General features: G+C 42.2%; 1 protein-coding gene and 11 non-coding genes across 12 annotated transcripts; all 12 read left to right on the top strand.

Annotated features, from left to right (window-relative positions):
• The first annotated feature begins 3,157 nt into the window (after window positions 1–3,157).
• On the top strand, window positions 3,158–3,229 carry TRNAC-GCA (transfer RNA cysteine (anticodon GCA)). The gene has a single exon. It is a non-coding gene; the product is annotated as a tRNA-Cys (tRNA).
• Window positions 3,230–3,676: 447 nt separating this feature from the next.
• On the top strand, window positions 3,677–3,748 carry TRNAC-GCA (transfer RNA cysteine (anticodon GCA)). The gene has a single exon. It is a non-coding gene; the product is annotated as a tRNA-Cys (tRNA).
• A 699-nt stretch (window positions 3,749–4,447) lies between these two features.
• TRNAC-GCA (transfer RNA cysteine (anticodon GCA)) lies at window positions 4,448–4,519 on the top strand. Its single transcript has one exon. It is a non-coding gene; the product is annotated as a tRNA-Cys (tRNA).
• Window positions 4,520–4,707: 188 nt separating this feature from the next.
• Window positions 4,708–4,779, top strand: TRNAC-GCA (transfer RNA cysteine (anticodon GCA)). The gene has a single exon. It is a non-coding gene; the product is annotated as a tRNA-Cys (tRNA).
• Window positions 4,780–5,738: 959 nt separating this feature from the next.
• On the top strand, window positions 5,739–5,810 carry TRNAC-GCA (transfer RNA cysteine (anticodon GCA)). Its single transcript has one exon. It is a non-coding gene; the product is annotated as a tRNA-Cys (tRNA).
• Window positions 5,811–7,029: 1,219 nt separating this feature from the next.
• TRNAC-GCA (transfer RNA cysteine (anticodon GCA)) lies at window positions 7,030–7,101 on the top strand. Its single transcript has one exon. It is a non-coding gene; the product is annotated as a tRNA-Cys (tRNA).
• A 1,609-nt stretch (window positions 7,102–8,710) lies between these two features.
• On the top strand, window positions 8,711–8,782 carry TRNAC-GCA (transfer RNA cysteine (anticodon GCA)). The gene has a single exon. It is a non-coding gene; the product is annotated as a tRNA-Cys (tRNA).
• Window positions 8,783–9,741: 959 nt separating this feature from the next.
• Window positions 9,742–9,813, top strand: TRNAC-GCA (transfer RNA cysteine (anticodon GCA)). The gene has a single exon. It is a non-coding gene; the product is annotated as a tRNA-Cys (tRNA).
• A 567-nt stretch (window positions 9,814–10,380) lies between these two features.
• Window positions 10,381–10,452, top strand: TRNAC-GCA (transfer RNA cysteine (anticodon GCA)). The gene has a single exon. It is a non-coding gene; the product is annotated as a tRNA-Cys (tRNA).
• Window positions 10,453–10,770: 318 nt separating this feature from the next.
• TRNAR-GCG (transfer RNA arginine (anticodon GCG)) lies at window positions 10,771–10,843 on the top strand. The gene has a single exon. It is a non-coding gene; the product is annotated as a tRNA-Arg (tRNA).
• A 317-nt stretch (window positions 10,844–11,160) lies between these two features.
• TRNAC-GCA (transfer RNA cysteine (anticodon GCA)) lies at window positions 11,161–11,232 on the top strand. Its single transcript has one exon. It is a non-coding gene; the product is annotated as a tRNA-Cys (tRNA).
• Window positions 11,233–15,891: 4,659 nt separating this feature from the next.
• On the top strand, window positions 15,892–17,241 carry LOC149696462 (uncharacterized). Its single transcript, XM_089867372.1, has one exon. The coding sequence runs from the start codon at window positions 15,892–15,894 to the stop codon at window positions 17,239–17,241; it is 1,350 nt and encodes a 449-aa protein (XP_089723498.1).
• The last annotated feature ends 4,156 nt before the right edge of the window (window positions 17,242–21,397 follow it).

Here is a 21,397-nt window from a genome sequence, read left to right as displayed (position 1 = left end):
AACCCGAGTTCCCACTGTACCAGCACGGATAATTTCGTTTATTTTAGTTAAATCGACATTACGGTTATGAACACGAGGGAATAGCTCAGCGGTAGAGCACTCGACTGCAGATTTAGAGGTCCTTGGTTCAAACCCGATTTCCCCCTGCAACAGCACGGATCATTCCTTTTTTTTAGTTAAATCGACATTAGGGCGAGGAACAAAGGGGAATAGCTCACTGGTAGAGCATTTGACTGCAGATCAAGAGGTCCTTGGTTCAAACACGAGTTCCCACTGTAAAAGCACGGATCATTCCGTTTATTTTAGTTAATGCGACATTACGGTTATGAACAAGGGGGAATAGCTCACATTCGACTGCAGATCAAGAGGTCCTTGGTTCAAACCCGTGTTCTCCCTGTAACAGCACGGATCATTCCGTTAATTTTAGTTAAATCGACATTACGGCTATGAACAAGGGGGAATAGCTCAGTGGTAGAGCATTCGACTGCAGATCTAGAGGTCCTTGGTTCAAACCCGAGTTCTCCCTGTAACAGCACGGATCATTCCTATTATTTTAGTTAAATCGACATTAGGGCGAGGAACAGGGGGGAATAGCTCAGTGGTAGAGCATTCGACCGCAGATCGAGAGGTCCTTGGTTCAAACCCGAGTTCTCCCCGTAACAGCACGGATCATTGCCTTTATTTTAGTTAAATCGACATTACGGCCTTGAACTAGGGGGATTAGCTCAGTGGTAGAGCATTCGACTGCAGATCGAGAGGTCCTTGGTTCAAACCCGAGTTCTCCCTGCAACAGCACGGATCATTGCCTTCATTTTAGTTAAATCGACATTACGGCCTTGAAGTAGGGGGAATAGGTCAGTGGTAGAGCATTCGACTGCAGATCGAGAGCTCCTTGGTTCAAACCCGTGATCTCCCTGTAACAGCACGGATCATTCCGTTTATTTTAGTTAAATCGACATTACGGCTAAGAACAAGGGGGAATAGCTCGCATTCGACTGCAGATCAAGAGGTCCTTGGTTCAAACCCGAGTTCCCCCTGTAACAGCACGGATCATTTCGTTTATTTTAGTTAAACCGACATTACGGTTACGAACGCGGGGGAATAGCTCAGTGGTAGAGCATTCCACTCCAGATCGAGAGGTCCTTGATTCAAACCCGAGTTCCCCCTGTAACAGCACGGATCATTCCGTTTATTTTAGTTAAATTGACTTAACGGTTATGAACAAGGGGGAATAGCTCAGTGGTAGAGCATTCGACTGCAGATCAAGAGGTCATTGGTTCAAACTCGAGTTCCCCCTGTAACAGCACGGATCATTTCGTTTATTTTAGTTAAATCGACATTACGGTTACGAACGCGGGGGAATAGCTCAGTGGTAGAGCATTCGACTGCAGATCGAGAGGTCCTTGGTTCAAACCCGAGTTCCCCATGTAACAGCACGGATCATTCCGTTTATTTTAGTTAAATCGACATTACGGTTATGAACAAGGGGGAATAGATCAGTGGTAGAGAATTCGACTGCAGATCGAGAGGTACTTGGTTCAAACCCGAGTTCCCCTTGTAACAGCACGGATCATTCCTTTTATTTTAGTTAAATCGACATTAGGGCGAGGAACAAAGGGGAATAGCTTAGTGGTAGAGCATACGACTGCAGATCGAGAGGTCCTTGGTTCAAACCCGAGTTCCCCCAGTAACAGCACGGATCATTCCGTTTATTTTAGTTAAATCGACATTACGGTTATGAACAAGAGGGAATAGCTCAGTGGTAGAGAATTCGACTGCAGATCGAGAGGTACTTGGTTTAAACCCGAGTTCCCACTGTAACAGCACGGATCATTCCGTTTATTTTAGTTAATGCGACATTACGGTTATGAACAAGGGGGAATAGCTCGCATTCGACTGCAGATCAAGAGGTCCTTGGTTCAAACCCGAGTTCTCCCTGTAACAGCACGGATCATTGCCTTTATTTTAGTTAAATCGACATTACGGCCTTGAATTAGGGGGAATAGCTCAGTGGTAGAGCATTCGACTGCAGATCGAGAGCTCCCTGGTTCAAACCCGTGTTCTCCCTGTAACAGCACGGATCATTCCGTTTATTTTAGTTAAATCGACATTACGGCTAAGAACAAGGGGGAATAGCTCGCATTCGACTGCAGATCAAGAGGTCCTTGGTTGAAACCCGAGTTCCCCCTGTAACAGCACGGATCATTTCGTTTATTTTAGTTAAACCGACATTACGGTTACGAACGCGGGGGAATAGCTCAGTGGTAGAGCATTCCACTCCAGATCGAGAGGTACTTGATTCAAACCCGAGTTCCCCCTGTAACAGCACGGATCATTCCGTTTATTTTAGTTAAATTGACTTAACGGTTATGAACAAGGGGGAATAGCTCAGTGGTAGAGCATTCGACTGCAGATCAAGAGGTCATTGGTTCAAACTCGATTTCCCCCTGTAACAGCACGGATCATTTCGTTTATTTTAGTTAAATCGACATTACGGTTACGAACGCGGGGGAATAGCTCAGTGCTAGAGCATTCGACTGCAGATCGAGAGGTCCTTGGTTCAAACCCGAGTTCCCCATGTAACAGCACGGATCATTCCGTTTATTTTAGTTAAATCGACATTACGGTTATGGACAAGGGGGAATAGATCAGTGGTAGAGAATTCGACTGCAGATCGAGAGGTACTTGGTTCAAACCCGAGTTCCCCCTGTAACAGCACGGATCATTCCTTTTATTTTAGTTAAATCGACATTAGGGCGAGGAACAAAGGGGAATAGCTCAGTGGTAGAGCATACGACTGCAGATCGAGAGGTCCTTGGTTCAAACCCGAGTTCCCACTGTAACAGCACGGATCATTCCGTTTATTTTAGTTAAATCGACATTACGGCTAAGAACAAGGGGGAATAGCTCAGCGGTAGAGCCTTCGACTGCAGATCGAGAGGAACTTGGTTCAAACCCGAGTTCCCCCTGTAACAGCACGGATCATTCCGTTTATTTTAGTTAAATCGACATAACGGTTATGAACAAGGGGGAGTAGCTCAGTGGTAGAGCATTCGACTGCAGATCAAGAGGTCATTGGTTCAAACTCGAGTTCCCCCTGTAACAGCACGGATCATTTCGTTTATTTTAGTAAAATCGACATTACGGTTACGAACGCGGGGGAATAGCTCAGTGGTAGAGCATTCGACTGCAGATCGAGAGGTCCTTGGTTCAAACCCGAGTTCCCCCTGTAACAGCACGGATCATTCCGTTTATTTTAGTTAAATCGACATTACGGTTATGAACAAGAGGGAATAGCTCAGTGGTAGAGAATTCGACTGCAGATCGAGAGGTACTTCGTATAAACCCGAGTTCTCCCTGTAACAGCACGGATAATTTCGTTTATTTTAGTTAAATCGACATTACGGTTATGGACACGAGGGAATAGCTCAGCGGTAGAGCACTAGACTGCAGATTTAGAGGTCCTTGGTTCAAACCCGATTTCCCCCTGTAACAGCACGGATCATTCCTTTTTTTTAGTTAAATCGACATTAGGGCGAGGAACAAAGGGGAATAGCTCACTGGTAGAGCATTCGACTGCAGATCGAGAGGTCCTTGGTTTAAACCCGAGTTCCCACTGTAGCAGCACGGATCATTCCGTTTATTTTAGTTAATGCGACATTACGGTTATGAGCAAGGGGGAATAGCTCAGTGGTAGAGCATTCGACTGCAGATCGAGAGGTCCTTGGTTCAAACCCGAGTTCTCCCTGTAACAGCACGGATCATTCCTATTATTTTAGTTAAATCGACATTAGGGCGAGGAACAGAGGGGAATAGCTCAGTGGTAGAGCATTCGACCGCAGATCGAGAGGTCCTTGGTTCAAACCCGAGTTCTCCCTGTAACAGCACGGATCATTGCCTTTATTTTAGTTAAATCGACATTACGGCCTTGAAGTAGGGGGAATAGCTCAGTGGTAGAGCATTCGACTGCAGATCGAGAGGTCCTTGGTTCAAACCAGTGTTCCCCCTGTAACAGCACGGATCATTCCGTTTATTTTAGTTAAATCGACATTACGGCTAAGAACAAGGGGGAATAGCTCGCATTCGACTGCAGATCAAGAGGTCCTTGGTTCAAACCCGAGTTCCCCCTGTAACAGCACGGATCATTTCGTTTATTTTAGTTAAACCGACATTACGGTTACGAACGCGGGGGAATAGCTCAGTGGTAGAGCATTACACTCCAGATCGAGAGGTACTTGATTCAAACCCGAGTTCCCCCTGTAACAGCACGGATCATTCCGTTTATTTTAGTTAAATCGACATAACGGTTATGAACAAGGGGGAATAGCTCAGTGGTAGAGCATTCGACTGCAGATCGAGAGGTCCTTGGTTCAAACCCGTGTTCTCCCTGTAACAGCACGGATAATTCCGTTAATTTTAGTTAAATCGACATTACGGCTATGAACAAGGGGGAATAGCTCAGTGGTAGAGCATTCGACTGCAGATCGAGAGGTCCTTGGTTCAAACCCGAGTTCTCCCTGTAACAGCACGGATCATTCCTATTATTTTAGTTAAATCGACATTAGGGCGAGGAACAGAGGGGAATAGCTCAGTGGTAGAGCATTCGACCGCAGATCGAGAAGTCCTTGGTTCAAACCCGAGTTCTCCCTGTAACAGCACGGATCATTCCGTTTATTTTAGTTAAATCGACATTACGGCTATGAACAAGGGGGAATAGCTCAGTGGTAGAGCATTCGACTGCAGATCGAGAGGTCCTTGGTTCAAACCCGAGTTCTCCCTGTAACAGCACGGATCATTCCTATTATTTTAGTTAAATCGACATTAGGGCGAGGAACAGAGGGGAATAGCTCAGTGGTAGAGCATTCGACCGCAGATCGAGAAGTCCTTGGTTCAAACCCGAGTTCTCCCTGTAACAGCACGGATCATTGCCTTTATTTTAGTTAAATCGACATTACGGCCTTGAACTAGGGGGAATAGCTCAGTGGTAGAGCATTCGACTGCAGATCGAGAGGTCCTTGGTTCAAACCCGAGTTCTCCGTGCAACAGCACGGATCATTGCCTTCATTTTATCTAAATCGACATTACGGCCTTGAAGTAGGGGGAATAGCTCAGTGGTAGAGCATTCGACTGCAGGTCGAGAGGTCCTTGGTTCAAACCCGTGTTCTCCCTGTAACAGCACGGATCATTCCGTTTATTTTAGTTAAATCGACATTACGGCTAAGAACAAGGGGGAATAGCTCGCATTCGACTGCAGATCAAGAGGTCCTTGGTTCAAACCCGAGTTCCCCCTGTAACAGCACGGATCATTTCGTTTATTTTAGTTAAACCGACATTACGGTTACGAACGCGGGGGAATAGCTCAGTGGTAGAGCATTCCACTCCAGATCCAGAGGTACTTGATTCAAACCCAAGTTCCCCCTGTAACAGCACGGATCATTCCGTTTATTTTAGTTAAATCGACATAACGGTTATGAACAAGGGGGAATAGCTCAGTGGTAGAGCATTCGACTGCAGATCGAGAGGTCCTTGGTTCAAACCCGTGTTCTCCCTGTAACAGCACGGATCATTCCTATTATTTTAGTTAAATCGACATTAGGGCGAGGAACAGAGGGGAATAGCTCAGTGGTAGAGCATTCGACCGCAGATCGAGAAGTCCTTGGTTCAAACCCGAGTTCTCCCTGTAACAGCACGGATCATTCCGTTTATTTTAGTTAAATCGACATTACGGCTATGAACAAGGGGGAATAGCTCAGTGGTAGAGCATTCGACTGCAGATCGAGAGGTCCTTGGTTCAAACCCGAGTTCTCCCTGTAACAGCACGGATCATTCCTATTATTTTAGTTAAATCGACATTAGGGCGAGGAACAGAGGAGAATAGCTCAGTGGTAGAGCACTCGACCGCAGATCGAGAAGTCCTTGGTTCAAACCCGAGTTCTCCCTGTAACAGCACGGATCATTGCCTTTATTTTAGTTAAATCGACATTACGGCCTTGAACTAGGGGGAATAGCTCAGTGGTAGAGCATTCGACTGCAGATCGAGAGGTCCTTGGCTCAAACCCGAGTTCTCCGTGCAACAGCACGGATCATTGCCTTCATTTTAGTTAAATCGACATTACGGCCTTGAAGTAGGGGGAATAGCTCAGTGGTAGAGCATTCGACTGCAGGTCGAGAGGTCCTTGGTTCAAACCCGTGTTCTCCCTGTAACAGCACGGATCATTCCGTTTATTTTAGTTAAATAGACATTACGGCTAAGAACAAGGGGGAATAGCTCGCATTCGACTGCAGATCAAGAGGTCCTTGGTTCAAACCCGAGTTCCCCCTGTAACAGCACGGATCATTTCGTTTATTTTAGTTAAACCGACATTACGGTTACGAACGCGGGGGAATAGCTCAGTGGTAGAGCATTCCACTCCAGATCCAGAGGTACTTGATTCAAACCCGAGTTCCCCCTGTAACAGCACGGATCATTCCGTTTATTTTAGTTAAATCGACATAACGGTTATGAACAAGGGGGAATAGCTCAGTGGTAGAGCATTCGACTGCAGATCGAGAGGTCCTTGGTTCAAACCCGAGTTCCCACTGTAACAGCACCGATCATTGCCTTTATTTTAGTTAAATCGACATAACGGTTATGAACAAGGGGGAATAGCTCAGTGGTAGAGCATTCGACTGCAGATCGAGAGGTCCTTGGTTCAAACCCGTGTTCTCCCTGTAACAGCACGGATCATTCCGTTAATTTTAGTTAAATCGACATTACGGCTATGAACAAGGGGGAATAGCTCAGTGGTAGAGCATTCGACTGCAGATCGAGAGGTGCTTGGTTCAAACCCGAGTTCTCCCTGTAACAGCACGGATCATTCCTATTATTTTAGTTAAATCGACATTAGGGCGAGGAACAGAGGGGAATAGCTCAGTGGTAAAGCATTCGACCGCAGATCGAGAGGTCCTTGGTTCAAACCCGAGTTCTCCCTGTAACAGCACGGATCATTGCCTTTATTTTAGTTAAATCGACATTACGGCCTTGAACTAGGGGGAATAGCTCAGTGGTAGAGCATTCGACTGCAGATCGAGAGGTCCTTGGTTCAAACCCGAGTTCTCCCTGCAACAGCACGGATCATTGCCTTCATTTTAGTTAAATCGACATTACGGCCTTGAAGTAGGGGGAATAGCTCAGTGGTAGAGCATTCGACTGCAGATCGAGAGGTCCTTGGTTCAAACCCGTGTTCTCCCTGTAACAGCACGGATCATTCCGTTTATTTTAGTTAAATCGACATTACGGCTAAGAACAAGGGGGAATAGCTCGCATTCGACTGCAGATCAAGAGGTCCTTGGTTCAAACCCGAGTTCCCCCTGTAACAGCACGGATCATTTCGTTTATTTTAGTTAAACCGACATTACGGTTACGAACGCGGGGGAATAGCTCAGTGGTAGAGCATTCGACAGCAGATCGAGAGGTCCTTGGTTCACACCCGAGTTCCCCATGTAACAGCACGGATCATTCCGTTTATTTTAGTTAAATCGACATTACGGTTATGAACAAGGGGGAATAGATCAGTGGTAGAGAATTCGACTGCAGATCGAGAGGTACTTGGTTCAAACCCGAGTTTCCCCTGTAACAGCACGGATCATTCCTTTTATTTTAGTGAAATCGACATTAGGGCGAGATACAAAGGGGAATAGCTCAGTGGTAGAGCATACGACTGCAGATCGAGAGGTCCTTGGTTCAAACCCGAGTTCCCACTGTAACAGCACGGATCATTCCGTTTATTTTAGTTAAATCGACATTACGGCTAAGAACAAGGGGGAATAGCTCAGCGGTAGAGCCTTCGACTGCAGATCGAGAGGAACTTGGTTCAAACCCGAGTTTCCCCTGTAACAGCACGGATCATTCCGTTTATTTTAGTTAAATCGACATAACGGTTATGAACAAGGGGGAGTAGCTCAGTGGTAGAGCATTCGACTGCAGATCAAGAGGTCATTGGTTCAAACTCGAGTTCCCCTTGTAACAGCACGGATCATTTCGTTTATTTTAGTAAAATCGACATTACGGTTACGAACGCGGGGGAATAGCTCAGTGGTAGAGCATTCGACTGCAGATCAAGAGGTCATTGGTTCAAACTCGAGTTCCCCCTGTAACAGCACGGATCATTTCGTTTATTTTAGTTAAATCGACATTACGGTTACGAACGCGGGGGAATAGCTCAGTGGTAGAGCATTCGACTGCAGATCGAGAGGTCCTTGGTTCAAACCCGAGTTCCCACTGTAACAGCACCGATCATTGCCTTTATTTTAGTTAAATCGACATAACGGTTATGAACAAGGGGGAATAGCTCAGTGGTAGAGCATTCGACTGCAGATCGAGAGGTCCTTGGTTCAAACCCGTGTTCTCCCTGTAACAGCACGGATCATTCCGTTAATTTTAGTTAAATCGACATTACGGCTATGAACAAGGGGGAATAGCTCAGTGGTAGAGCATTCGACTGCAGATCGAGAGGTGCTTGGTTCAAACCCGAGTTCTCCCTGTAACAGCACGGATCATTCCTATTATTTTAGTTAAATCGACATTAGGGCGAGGAACAGAGGGGAATAGCTCAGTGGTAAAGCATTCGACCGCAGATCGAGAGGTCCTTGGTTCAAACCCGAGTTCTCCCTGTAACAGCACGGATCATTGCCTTTATTTTAGTTAAATCGACATTACGGCCTTGAACTAGGGGGAATAGCTCAGTGGTAGAGCATTCGACTGCAGATCGAGAGGTCCTTGGTTCAAACCCGAGTTCTCCCTGCAACAGCACGGATCATTGCCTTCATTTTAGTTAAATCGACATTACGGCCTTGAAGTAGGGGGAATAGCTCAGTGGTAGAGCATTCGACTGCAGATCGAGAGGTCCTTGGTTCAAACCCGTGTTCTCCCTGTAACAGCACGGATCATTCCGTTTATTTTAGTTAAATCGACATTACGGCTAAGAACAAGGGGGAATAGCTCGCATTCGACTGCAGATCAAGAGGTCCTTGGTTCAAACCCGAGTTCCCCCTGTAACAGCACGGATCATTTCGTTTATTTTAGTTAAACCGACATTACGGTTACGAACGCGGGGGAATAGCTCAGTGGTAGAGCATTCGACAGCAGATCGAGAGGTCCTTGGTTCACACCCGAGTTCCCCATGTAACAGCACGGATCATTCCGTTTATTTTAGTTAAATCGACATTACGGTTATGAACAAGGGGGAATAGATCAGTGGTAGAGAATTCGACTGCAGATCGAGAGGTACTTGGTTCAAACCCGAGTTTCCCCTGTAACAGCACGGATCATTCCTTTTATTTTAGTGAAATCGACATTAGGGCGAGATACAAAGGGGAATAGCTCAGTGGTAGAGCATACGACTGCAGATCGAGAGGTCCTTGGTTCAAACCCGAGTTCCCACTGTAACAGCACGGATCATTCCGTTTATTTTAGTTAAATCGACATTACGGCTAAGAACAAGGGGGAATAGCTCAGCGGTAGAGCCTTCGACTGCAGATCGAGAGGAACTTGGTTCAAACCCGAGTTTCCCCTGTAACAGCACGGATCATTCCGTTTATTTTAGTTAAATCGACATAACGGTTATGAACAAGGGGGAGTAGCTCAGTGGTAGAGCATTCGACTGCAGATCAAGAGGTCATTGGTTCAAACTCGAGTTCCCCTTGTAACAGCACGGATCATTTCGTTTATTTTAGTAAAATCGACATTACGGTTACGAACGCGGGGGAATAGCTCAGTGGTAGAGCATTCGACTGCAGATCGAGAGGTCCTTGGTTCAAACCCGAGTTCCCCCTGTAACAGCACGGATCATTCCGTTTATTTTAGTTAAATCGACATTACGGTTATGAACAAGAGGGAATAGCTCAGTGGTAGAGAATTCGACTGCAGATCGAGAGGTACTTGGTATAAACCCGAGTTCCCCCTGTAACAGCACGGATAATTTCGTTTATTTTAGTTAAATCGACATTACGGTTATGAACACGAGGGAATAGCTCAGCGGTAGAGCACTAGACTGCAGATTTAGAGGTCCTTGGTTCAAACCCGATTTCCCCCTGTAACAGCACGGATCATTCCTTTTTTTAGTTAAATCGACATTAGGGCGAGGAACAAAGGGGAATAGCTCACTGGTAGACCATTCGACTGCAGATCGAGAGGTCCTTGGTTCAAACCCGAGTTCGCACTGTAACAGCACGGATCATTCCGTTTATTTTAGTTAATGCGACATTACGGTTATGAACAAGGGGGAATAGCTTGCATTCGACTGCAGATCAAGAGGTCCTTGGTTCAAACCCGTGTTCTCCCTGTAACAGCACGGATCACTCCGTTAGTTTTAGTTAAATCGACATTACGGCTAAGAACAAGGGGGAATAGCTCAGCGGTAGAGCATTCGACTGCAGATCGAGAGGTCCTTGGTTCAAACCCGAGTTCCCCCTGTAACAGCACGGAACATTCCTTTTATTTTAGTTAAATCGACATTAGGGCGAAGAACAAAGGGGAATAGCTCAGTGGTAGAGCATTCGACTGCAGATCGAGAGGTCCTTGGTTCAAACCCGAGTTCTCCCTGTAACAGCACGGATCATTGCCTTTATTTTATTTAAATCGACATTACGGTTATGAACAAGGGGGAATAGATCAGTGGTAGAGAATTCGACTGCAGATCGAGAGGTACTTGGTTCAAACCCGAGTTCCCCCTGTAACAGCACGGATCATTCCTTTTATTTTAGTTAAATCGACATTAGGGCGAGGAACAAAGGGGAATAGCTCAGTGGTAGAGCATACGACTGCGGATCGAGAGGTCCTTGGTTCAAACCCGAGTTCCCACTGTAACAGCACGGATCATTCCGTTTATTTTAGTTAAATCGACATTACGGCTAAGAACAAGGGGGAATAGCTCAGCAGTAGAGCATTCGACTGCAGATCGAGAGGAACTTGGTTCCAACCCGAGTTCCCCCCGTAACAGCACGGATCATTCCGTTTATTTTAGTTAAATCGACATAACGGTTATGAACAAGGGGGAGTAGCTCAGTGGTAGAGCATTCGACTGCAGATCAAGAGGTCATTGGTTCAAACTCGAGTTCCCCCTGTAACAGCACGGATCATTTCGTTTATTTTAGTTAAATCGACATTACGGTTACGAGCGCGGGGGAATAGCTCAGTGGTAGAGCATTCGACTGCAGATCGAGAGGTCCTTGGTTCAAACCCGAGTTCCCCCTGTAACAGCACGGATCATTCCGTTTATTTTAGTTAAATCGACATTACGGTCATGAACAAGGGGGAATAGCTCAGTGGTAGAGAATTCGACTGCAGATCGAGAGGTACTTGGTATAAACCCGAGTTCCCCCTGTAACAGCACGGATAATTTCGTTTATTTTAGTTAAATCGACATTACGGTTATGAACACGAGGGTATAGCTCAGCGGTAGAGCACTCGACTGCAGATCGAGAGGTCTTTGGTTCAAACCCGATTTCCCCCTGTAACAGCACGGATCATTCCTTTTTTTAGTTAAATCGACATTAGGGCGAGGAACAAAGGGGAATAGCTCACTGGTAGAGCATTCGACTGCAGATCGAGAGGTCCTTGGTTCAAACCCGAGTTCTCCCTGTAACAGCACGGATCATTCCGTTTAATTTAGTTAAATGGACATTACGGTTAAGAACATGGGGGAATAGCTCAGTGGTAGAGCATTCGACTGCAGATCGAGAGGTACTTGGTTCAAACCCGTGTTCTCCCTGTAAAAGCACGGATCATTCCGTTTATTTTAGTTAAATCGACATTACGGCTATGAACAAGGGGGAATAGCTCAGTGGTAGAGCATTCGACTGCAGATCGAGAGGTACTTGGTTCAAACCCGTGTTCTCCCTGTAACAGCACGGATCATTCCGTTTATTTTAGTTAAATCGACATTACGGCCTTGAACTAGGGGGAATAGCTCAAAGTAGAGCATTCAACTGCAGATCGAGAGGTCCTTGGTTCAATCTCGAGTTCCTCAATGCTTCCCGCTACATATTCCTCACGAAAAAACAAGGACTCAATCAGCCTTTCGATGCTTTTATCATCGACATCAAAATTAAGGCCCCCGTTGGGGGCTGCATATATCTGGGATATGAATTCTGTCGTTAATGGCTTCTAATAGCTGGGATTTGATCACCTGCCGTTGGTGGCTTCTAATATCTGGGATTTGAAACCTGCCGTTGGGGGCTGTGAATATCTGGGATTTGAAACGTGCCTTTGGGGGCTGCTAATATCTGGGATTTGAAACGTGCCGTTGGTGGCTTCTAATTTTTGGGATTTGATCACCTGCCGTTGGTGGCTATTAAATCGACATTACGGCTCAGAACAAGGGGGAATAGTTCAGCGGTAGAGCATTCGACTGCAGATCGAGAGGTACTTGGTTCAAACCCGTGTTCTCCCTGTAACAGCACGGATCATTCCGTTTATTTTAGTTAAATCGACATTACGGCCTTGAACTAGGGGAAATAGCTCAGTGGTAGAGCATTCAACTGCAGATCGAGAGGTCCTTGGTTCAAACCCGAGTTCCTCAATGCTTCCCGCTACATATTCCTCACGAAAAAACAAGGACTCAATCAGCCTTTCGATGCTTTTATCATCGACATCAAAACCAAGGCCCCCGTTGGGGGCTGCATATATCTGGGATATGAAACCTGTCGTTAATGGCTTCTAATATCTTGGGTTTGAATCCTGCCGTTGGTGGCTTCTAATATCTGGGGTTTGAATCCTGCCGTTGGTGGCTTCTAATATCTGGGATTTCATCACCTGCCGTTGGTGGCTTCTAATATCTGGGATTTAATCCCCTGCCGTTGGTGGCTTCTAATAGCTGGGATTTCATCACCTGCCGTTGGTGGCTTCTAATATCTGGGATTAGAAACCTGCCGTTGGGGGCTGTGAATATCTGGTATTTGAAACGTGGCGTTGGGGGCTACTAGTATCTGGGATTTGAAACGTGCCTTTGGGGGCTGCTAATATCTGGGATTTGAAACGTGCCGTTGGTGGCTTCTAATTTCTGGGATTTGATCACCTGCCGTTGGTGGCTTCTAATATCTGGGATTTGAAACCTGCTGTTGGGGGCTGTGAATATCTGGGATTTGAAACGTGCCTTTGGGGGCTGCTAATATCTGGGATTTGAAACGTGCCGTTGGTGGCTTCTAATTTCTGGGATTTGATCACCTGCCGTTGGCGGCTTCTAATATATCTGGGATTTAAAACCTGCCGTTGGGGCTGATAGTATCTAGGATTTGAAAAAGTGCCTTTGGGGGCTGCAAATATCTGGCATTTGAAACCTGCAGTTGGGGCTATATATATCTGGGATTTGAAACCTGCCGTTGGTGGCTTCTTATATCTGGGATTTGATCAACTGCCGTTGGTGGCTTCTTATATCTGGGATTTGATCAACTGCCGTTGGTGGCTTCTAATATCTGGGATTTGAAACGTTCCGTTGGGGGCTGCTAGTGTCTGGGATTTGAAACGTTCCGTTGGGGGCTGCTAGTATCTGGGATTTTAAACGTGCCGTTGGGGCTGCAAATATCTGTGATATGAAGCCTGTCGTTGATGGCTTCTAATATCTGGGGTTTGAATCCTGCCGTTGGGGGCTTCTAATACCTGGGATTTGATCACCTGCCGTTGGGTGTTACTAACATCTGGGATTTGATCACCTGCCGTTGGTGGTTACTAACATCTGGGATTTGATCACCTGCGGTTGGTGGCTTCTAATATCTGGGATTTTATCACCTGCCGTTGGTGGCTTCTAATATCTGGGATTTGATCACCTGCGGTTGGAGGCTTCTAATATATCTGGGATTTGATCAACTGCCGTTGGTGGCTTCTAATATCTGGGATTTGATCACATGCGGTTGATGGCTTCAAATATCTGGGATTTGATACCTGCTGTTCGACGTTTGTCAAAATCCCGTACACTTTGTGTGAAATCTTTCTTTAAAATCCCGAAATATCAGCTTAAAATCTCTTAATCTCACTCGCAATTTAGTCAGTCTAAAAATCTCGAAATCAAAACCTTAAAATCAACAAATCCTGAAATCTTTACCATAAAATGAAGAAGTACCAAAATCTCATTAAAAATCTGAAAATCTTGATCAAAATCTGGAAATCTCATAAAAATTCTGAAAATCTCAATCAAAATCTGGAAATTTCATAAAAAATCTGAAAATCTCGATCAAAATCTGGAAATCTCCCGCACAATACCGAAATCTTACTCAAAATCTTCATAAAATTTCTAAATCTCATTAAAAATCTAAAAAAAATATTTAATCTAGTAAAGGATTTCTTCAGGCATTCCAAAAATGAAGCATAGTTGTTGTCCATAACTTTAATTTTTTTTTCGTCTTTGCCCAAAGCACAGTAACAAGACGATACTTTTATCTTCCATTTCAATTTCAGTATAGGGGACCGTAATATCTCCTGAATTCCGATAAATGATTTTTGTTTATAATCTGGAAAAATTAACACCGCGCGTAGCCGCGTACCGAGTAAGGAAAATAAAAGGATTGCCCGGTCCGGATGGTAGGATGTAAATGATTTTTTATGCTCTCTTCCCTCACGATTCGATACAGGAATGGGTTTGGCTGGGACACGGGGAGATCTAACCCTTTAGTCTCCCACCCCTATAACATTGAAAGATTCCAAGAAATTCACTTCACTGCTAAAGGTGACCTTCAGGCGAATTTCTGACCCCCCTCTTGAGGTTATATTCCTTACAGTAACTCACCCCATCTCAGTTTTTTTGTCGCCTTTGTGCTTGGTGTCGTGGGTCAGAAATCCGTGGGGAGGGAGGACACCGCCATCCCGTCGACGGTCCAACCAAATCCTTTAAAGGGAGGACGAAGACGAAATTAAATTTATTTTATATCGATTATTTTACTATCTGCATTTCTGCTAGTGAAAGAAACAAGACTTAGTACAAAAATATTTTAAAATCAAAATAAGTTATGATATTGTTGATAGTAGTTCGATCAGTCAAGTAACGCGCAATTTAGGACGAGTTATAATTTTTATAAACGTGGCACGTAACCTAGACTCCCATGAAATATTACAAAGGGTGAGGCAAGGCGTTGCGTGATAGGTCGCATACTTTATGCAAAATATGGGAAAAAATTTAAACGAATTTCGATTTTAAAAATCATTGGGATATAATTTTTGCACGTTTCACTATGTTGAGAAATGTATAAAAAATTACTATTTTTTTTCTTTTCACCGTCCCTTTAACCATCTATTTTATTGGAGATTTTCTGATCTTATCTTTACTTTCAAAAGAATATTTCGAAGTTTCCTAAAACTTGGTAATAGATTGAAGGGACTTTCGTTACTATCCTAGTAGTGAGTAAAGGGTTATTCACTTTTTAACGTTGGTAATTTAGATCAAAATTAGCAAGGAAAACTATGGCGAGTTCTGGTTTGTATAGCTGTGTAAGGTGCACCTTTTATTCAAAGAAATTTGGGACGCTTTTAACTCACATGCAATATAAGCATTCACACGATCCAAATTTCAACGTTGTTTGTGGCCTTGAAAATTGCGGAAGGGCTTTTAATAAAATCAAATCATATCATCGACACGTGAGACATAAACCTTACGGATTTCTAAATGATTCAACTGGGAAAATAGACGATCCATCTGGTTTTGTGCAACAGGATGAAAACTACACGAATATAGAAAATGTTGAGGACCCACAAATTAACGACCCTGAGCTGGGCCCAAGGGATGAACGCCAATTAAAACCGCCTGAAGTCGTGAAACTCTTTTAAAAATTATTCTGAAGTACCGCGAAGCGCATTATTTGCCTCGGACTGTTGTGGAAGCATTAACGAATGATATATTAATTTTTTGTGAACACCTATTAACAATGAATAAGGAGAATGTGTTGAGTGCCATTCCTTCAAAAAACATTAGTATTGAAGAACGTGAATTGTTTTCAAAAAATACAGAAGTTCAAAGCGCTTTTGAAAGCTTAAATTCGAATTATAAAATTAACGCAGTGATTAAGTCTGACTATGGATTAATAGAACCAATACAATACACATTTACGGAATCATTGAACAAGGAAGAAAAAAGCTACTTTCACTATGTTCCAATAATTAAAGTAATTCAGAAACTTTACTCCTTCGATGAACAAGCGGGTAAACATGAAGATTTCATTAAGATTCCAAAGGATTGTATCGGTCATTTTCTTCAAGGAGACATTGCAAAAAAAATTATTGTACAAAACACAAGCTTTAATCAAAACACGCTTCAGCTGCAAATTTATCTCGACGAATTCGAAATAGTGAATCCGCTTGGCTCAAAACGCGGCAAACACAAAATATTAGGATGTTATTTTTCAGTCCTCAACTTGAAGCCAAAATATCGATCGAAACTAAGCGATATTCATATAATATTTTTGGCGAAGTCGAAGGACGTTGACGTTTTTGGCTGGAACGAAGTGCTCGCACCCCTTATTTTTGATCTTAAGGTAATGTCAAGGGAAGGAATAACAATTGAAAATCTGGCGAGTCATTTAACAGCCACTGTTGCTATTTTTTCGGGGGACAACCTTGGACTCCACAAACTTGGCGGATTTAATGCGTCCTTTAGTTCGGGAAAAATATTCAGATTTTGCATGATTTCAAAGGAAAGCATTTCGACTAAAATCAAAGAAAATGAACTACAATTCAGAACGTTAGATCGCCATCTGTACCATCTGCAAAGTATCGCTAGAGTTCCGAGTGAAAAATCTATTTATGGAGTAAGATTTGAAAGTCCTTTGATGAACATCTCTGGTTTTGACCTTACACAACAGTTACCACCAGATCCTATGCACGATTTAAAAGAAGGTGTTATCCCAAGCATTTTAAAGCAAATTTTGTATCATATGTTTCTCAACACCAATTTGAATCTTGACGTTCTCAATGACATTATAAAATCTTTCCGATTTGGGAAAAGTGAAACTAGTAGACCCGAAACCCAAATTCGAGCGGCAATAATGGGCGAAGGGCGTTTAAAAGGTTCCGCAAGCGAGATTTTTTGTTTATTTCGACTGCTACCTTTCCTTTGTTTTGAGTATTTGCCAGGGGAGAATGATCTTAAATGGGATGTTTATATTAAACTTAGAGAAATTGTTGACTACATATATGCAAGTCACTTACATCAATCCTTCTTCCCTAAGCTTCAAAATATGATAGAACTATTTTTAGATTCAGTTTCTCGGGTTCGGTAGTGAAATTATGACTCCCAAATTTCACTATTTAATTCACTATCCAAAAGCTTTCATTAATAATGGACCTCTAAAAACCCTATCTTGCCTTCGTTTCGAGGCTAAGCACAGCTATTTCAAAAAAATTGCGAGTTTCGAATAATTGCAAAAATCTTACTAAAACACTGGCCCATCGACACCAGTACTTACAGTGTTATAACATGAAAGATGAACAACCCTACGGTGTACAAACTACAACTGTAAATTTATCTGCAAAAATGCCTTGCCCGACAATTTAAAGCCACTTCTCTCTGAAGATTTTCCAGAAAACATTTACTCATTTACAAATGCAAGTTTTGATAATGTACATTATATAAAAGATTGCTTGGTCATTTGCGAAACTGAAAGGAATGAAATTAAATCATTCTTGAAAATTAAATTCATATTCCATATAAATATGTCACTAATCATTGCTGGTACAATATTCGCTGTGGAAAGTTTTTCTAAGCGCTTGCATGCTTATTCTGTTATTGAACAGAACCAAAATTGGGTACTTTTTAAAGCAGGAAATGAAAGACAACACGATATGTTAGATATGAATTGGCAATTTATTTTTGTAAAACAAATGTTTATTTTGGTAAAAAATGTTTATTTTTGTAAAAAATGTTTATTTTTGTAAAACAAATGTTTCTCTATGTCACCACACCTTCCATGAAGAGTTTCTTGATAATACTATTCGCCTTGACGTTGCCCACACAAACCTTAATATTAGTGCAACATTAGTTAATTATTACATATTAGCACAAGTGACACCTTATAAAATACAGGAGGTTTCAAAAAGTATGGTAGAACCGAAGTACAGTGGACGGTTTTGAGTCGAAAATGTTCCAAGACATTTTGAACTAAGGACCAACGTTGTCAAGTTACGATTTGAGTGTTTTATGGATTTCCCCTTAATTAAATTAGCATCGTCTTTCAGTTCCTTTCTTAAATAACTGGGGTCATCCGTAAAACATTCCAATCATAACTTGTTTAGGGTGTGGCCCTTAGGACAAAATGTCACAGTACATTTTCGACTCAAAATCACTCGTAGAACCCACTGTTCTCCTATCCTGCCACCATTTTTTAATACCCGGTATTATCTTACTTTTATCATATTTTGCCCATGTTTTCGATGAATTTGCAGAGAGTATGACTGTATTATTCACATCTTGAACAAAGGCCCTTAATGAGAGTTTCGGGAAAAACATTCCACCCCGATCCTGCTGTTTCAATTCCGTTCGTAATTGGGCTTCTTTTTCTTCATCACTTAGTGAAACTTTAAAGCACAACCTGTACACTTTCCTGTATAGTATCCTAGTCCTTAGAGTCAAGCGTTTAGATTCTTTTAAACGTTTAGAAACTTTCCACATCTCCCCAATTGTTCCCCCGCCAAGTTTCAGAATTCCACTCAATGTTTCTTCCTTGAAGTTCGATGGGCTGACTACAATTTCTCTAGGCTTTAGAGATTGCACATTTAATTCAGATTCATTCACTATCACAGATGAATTTAAATCATATTCATTGGCTATCACAGTCGAATTTAAATCATCATCGCTCGTAGCACAGTTGTTAACATCAGTCTCAGGAGTGCAGTGAACATATCTAATGTTTTCAGTTATCATATTAGACCAAATGCCTAAAACCATACCAAATAAAGTGATAAACTGAAACGCACTTACCTATAAAGGCTGCACATATAAAAATTAAAAAGCTTCATCACATTACCAGGATGAAGAGGATCATCCTCTTCACTGAAATCGAAAATGAACTCCGTTCTAATACCATTGCCCTTTTGAAGATAACTGAATACTTCACACTCGTCCATTGCGAAAGTGTGAAGCTTTCCCAAATAAAATCCAAACTTTTCTGATTGTATAATATGCTTGTGATAATTAAATCTCTTTTTGATTACGTAATATGTAACTCTTTATTACTATCACAATTAATACTGTCTAGAACTTTCTGAAAATACATTTCAATCCGTGGGCCTAGGACCCTACACTAGTTTGATCGGAATTTCTAGCAGACTATATTAAAACAGCTGTTCTTGTCACCGTTTCTCATTCGGTACCTCAAACCACAGGACACACCTTAAAGTTTCGTTACTTGCCCGATGCTGGCGCGCAAGTCAGCCTGCCAGCTCAAAATGAGAGAAGCGCCGTAGGTGGCGTGGTGATCGGGCCTAATAACAAGTTGGCTAACAGAAATGGTTGCGGATATGGTTAGTGTCCAAACTTCCAAGGATAAGAAGTCATTAACTTCTGATAATACTAAGTTTCGAAAAGCTGTTAGTTTTCGGAATGCTTCTAAATTAACAGGCATTTCTTAAATGAGAAACTTGCCTGTTTTGTTTTTTAATTAATGAATTCTAATTTTTAAAATTTAACTAATTAAGATAGTACGTCGAAAAATCTCCTTTTGGGTCAGAAGTCAGCCTAACCTCCTAGCGCGTTTAAACTTATTTCCCCATTTTCGTTCTCATTGATAACTAGAACGGCCTAGCTTTTTGCGTGCTAACAAGTTACGATGATGAATTTCAAACGTTTGATCTATGTGGAAAATTCCTAATTTCATAGCAGACGACAGTAAGGCAACTATAATTAATTACTTTGGTATTTCATCCGAGCTTGAACAACTTTATTTGGATTTGCTAATTATCAATAACACCCTTAGGAACAAATACTTTGTTATCAGGTCGAATTTTCGTCTAAAAAATTAATTCAGGTAAATAATTACAGTTAATAGAGGTTTTTATATCTTTGAAGTAAGTTTTTCGACGTTCTTTACGGCCAAGGCTTAAGTTGTATTTTTAGTTAGTCTATGTAATCAATGCCTACGAGATAGGCATTGATGTAATTATAGTCTTTATAGTGTCTGTCCTCTTTAAAGATTATTAAAAAGGTTGATTTCCAGCTCTCATTTGTCTTGGAATTCTGTATATAGTCTGCTCCGTTTTATGCTAGAAACATAGCCTAACCGGGTTAACCCTAGGTTTTTTATGCTGTATTTACCGTGTGCGCTTACAATTTGATGTAAAAAATGGCATACCTATTCAAATTATTAACGTGTTGAAATAAAGATAGTTCTTTTCACCCTGTGAAAACATCGAAAACTTCAAAATACTACTGTTAAGATGACAAAAAGTTTAATATGTTTTCCCTACGGCAGTTAAAAGAGTCGTGGTGTTTACGTTAGCGCAGTTTAACTATTTGTTACCAACAGTGGATTTTGTTAATTCATAAATATAAGTAACAGTGGTGCTGATTAATCCAGGAGGACAGTGTCGTTACGTAGTTTAATTAGTCAAATAATTTCCATGGTTACATAAACGCAGATTTTTCCAACGTAACCACGTCGGCAACGGAGGGTAACGTTGTTTGCTATCTCTACAGTTTACATTGCCGTTTGTTTATTTGTCTAAATTGCTATGAATTGTTTAGGTATTTAATTTAATTACTGTTATTGAAGCCAAAGTTGCTAAACAATAGAATCACATCATTCATTAACATATGTTATAGATGATCTTTATGTTACCGCAAATTTAGCACGTGGTATGATAAAAATTGAACACATTGTGTTGGCAAGAATGAAAAACTTCTAAACTTTACAATTAAGGTGATTTGAAACTCATTTTATAAGCTTAATCAACACTGCCAAACCTCAATTTTATAATTAATGTGTAATTAACCCAAAACACGAATGTTTTTGGTAAATTCATGGATACCTTATAATTAAACTAACAAATTATAATAAAAACTACACTCAGCCTCCATTTTCCTGTTTAATTCTTACACTTAAATAAATTGTCATTTAAAAGCATTTTTCCCATATTGAAAAGAGAGCTATTGAAAAGGCGCGAAATTTAAAAGATTTTTTGGGGAGGAGGGGTTACAGTCTGTGTGCCTTTTTAACAGGAGTATTGTTAAAATTGTAACACTACAGACCTTGTATTTCTAATGGAACCGGCAATACCGCAACGCTGAGCCGAAAAACCAGGATGGTAATTGCTTGGACCTATCGGGTGAGGACATTGGAGCACCAAAAACATACCGCAGTGTCACTTGTTGAACGTTAAAGCGACCTTCATCACTTTAAGTCCCATGACCTGCTCAATCTGGCAATCTTTGAAAACTCAACT

Source organism: Phalangium opilio, unplaced genomic scaffold, assembly GCF_054372755.1.
Source record: "Phalangium opilio isolate 3A_F unplaced genomic scaffold, DU_Popi_V2 ptg000021l_1, whole genome shotgun sequence".
Lineage (NCBI taxonomy): Eukaryota > Metazoa > Arthropoda > Arachnida > Opiliones > Phalangiidae > Phalangium > Phalangium opilio.
Note: the sequence above shows the minus strand (reverse complement) of the source record. Positions and strands in the feature narration are given on the sequence as shown.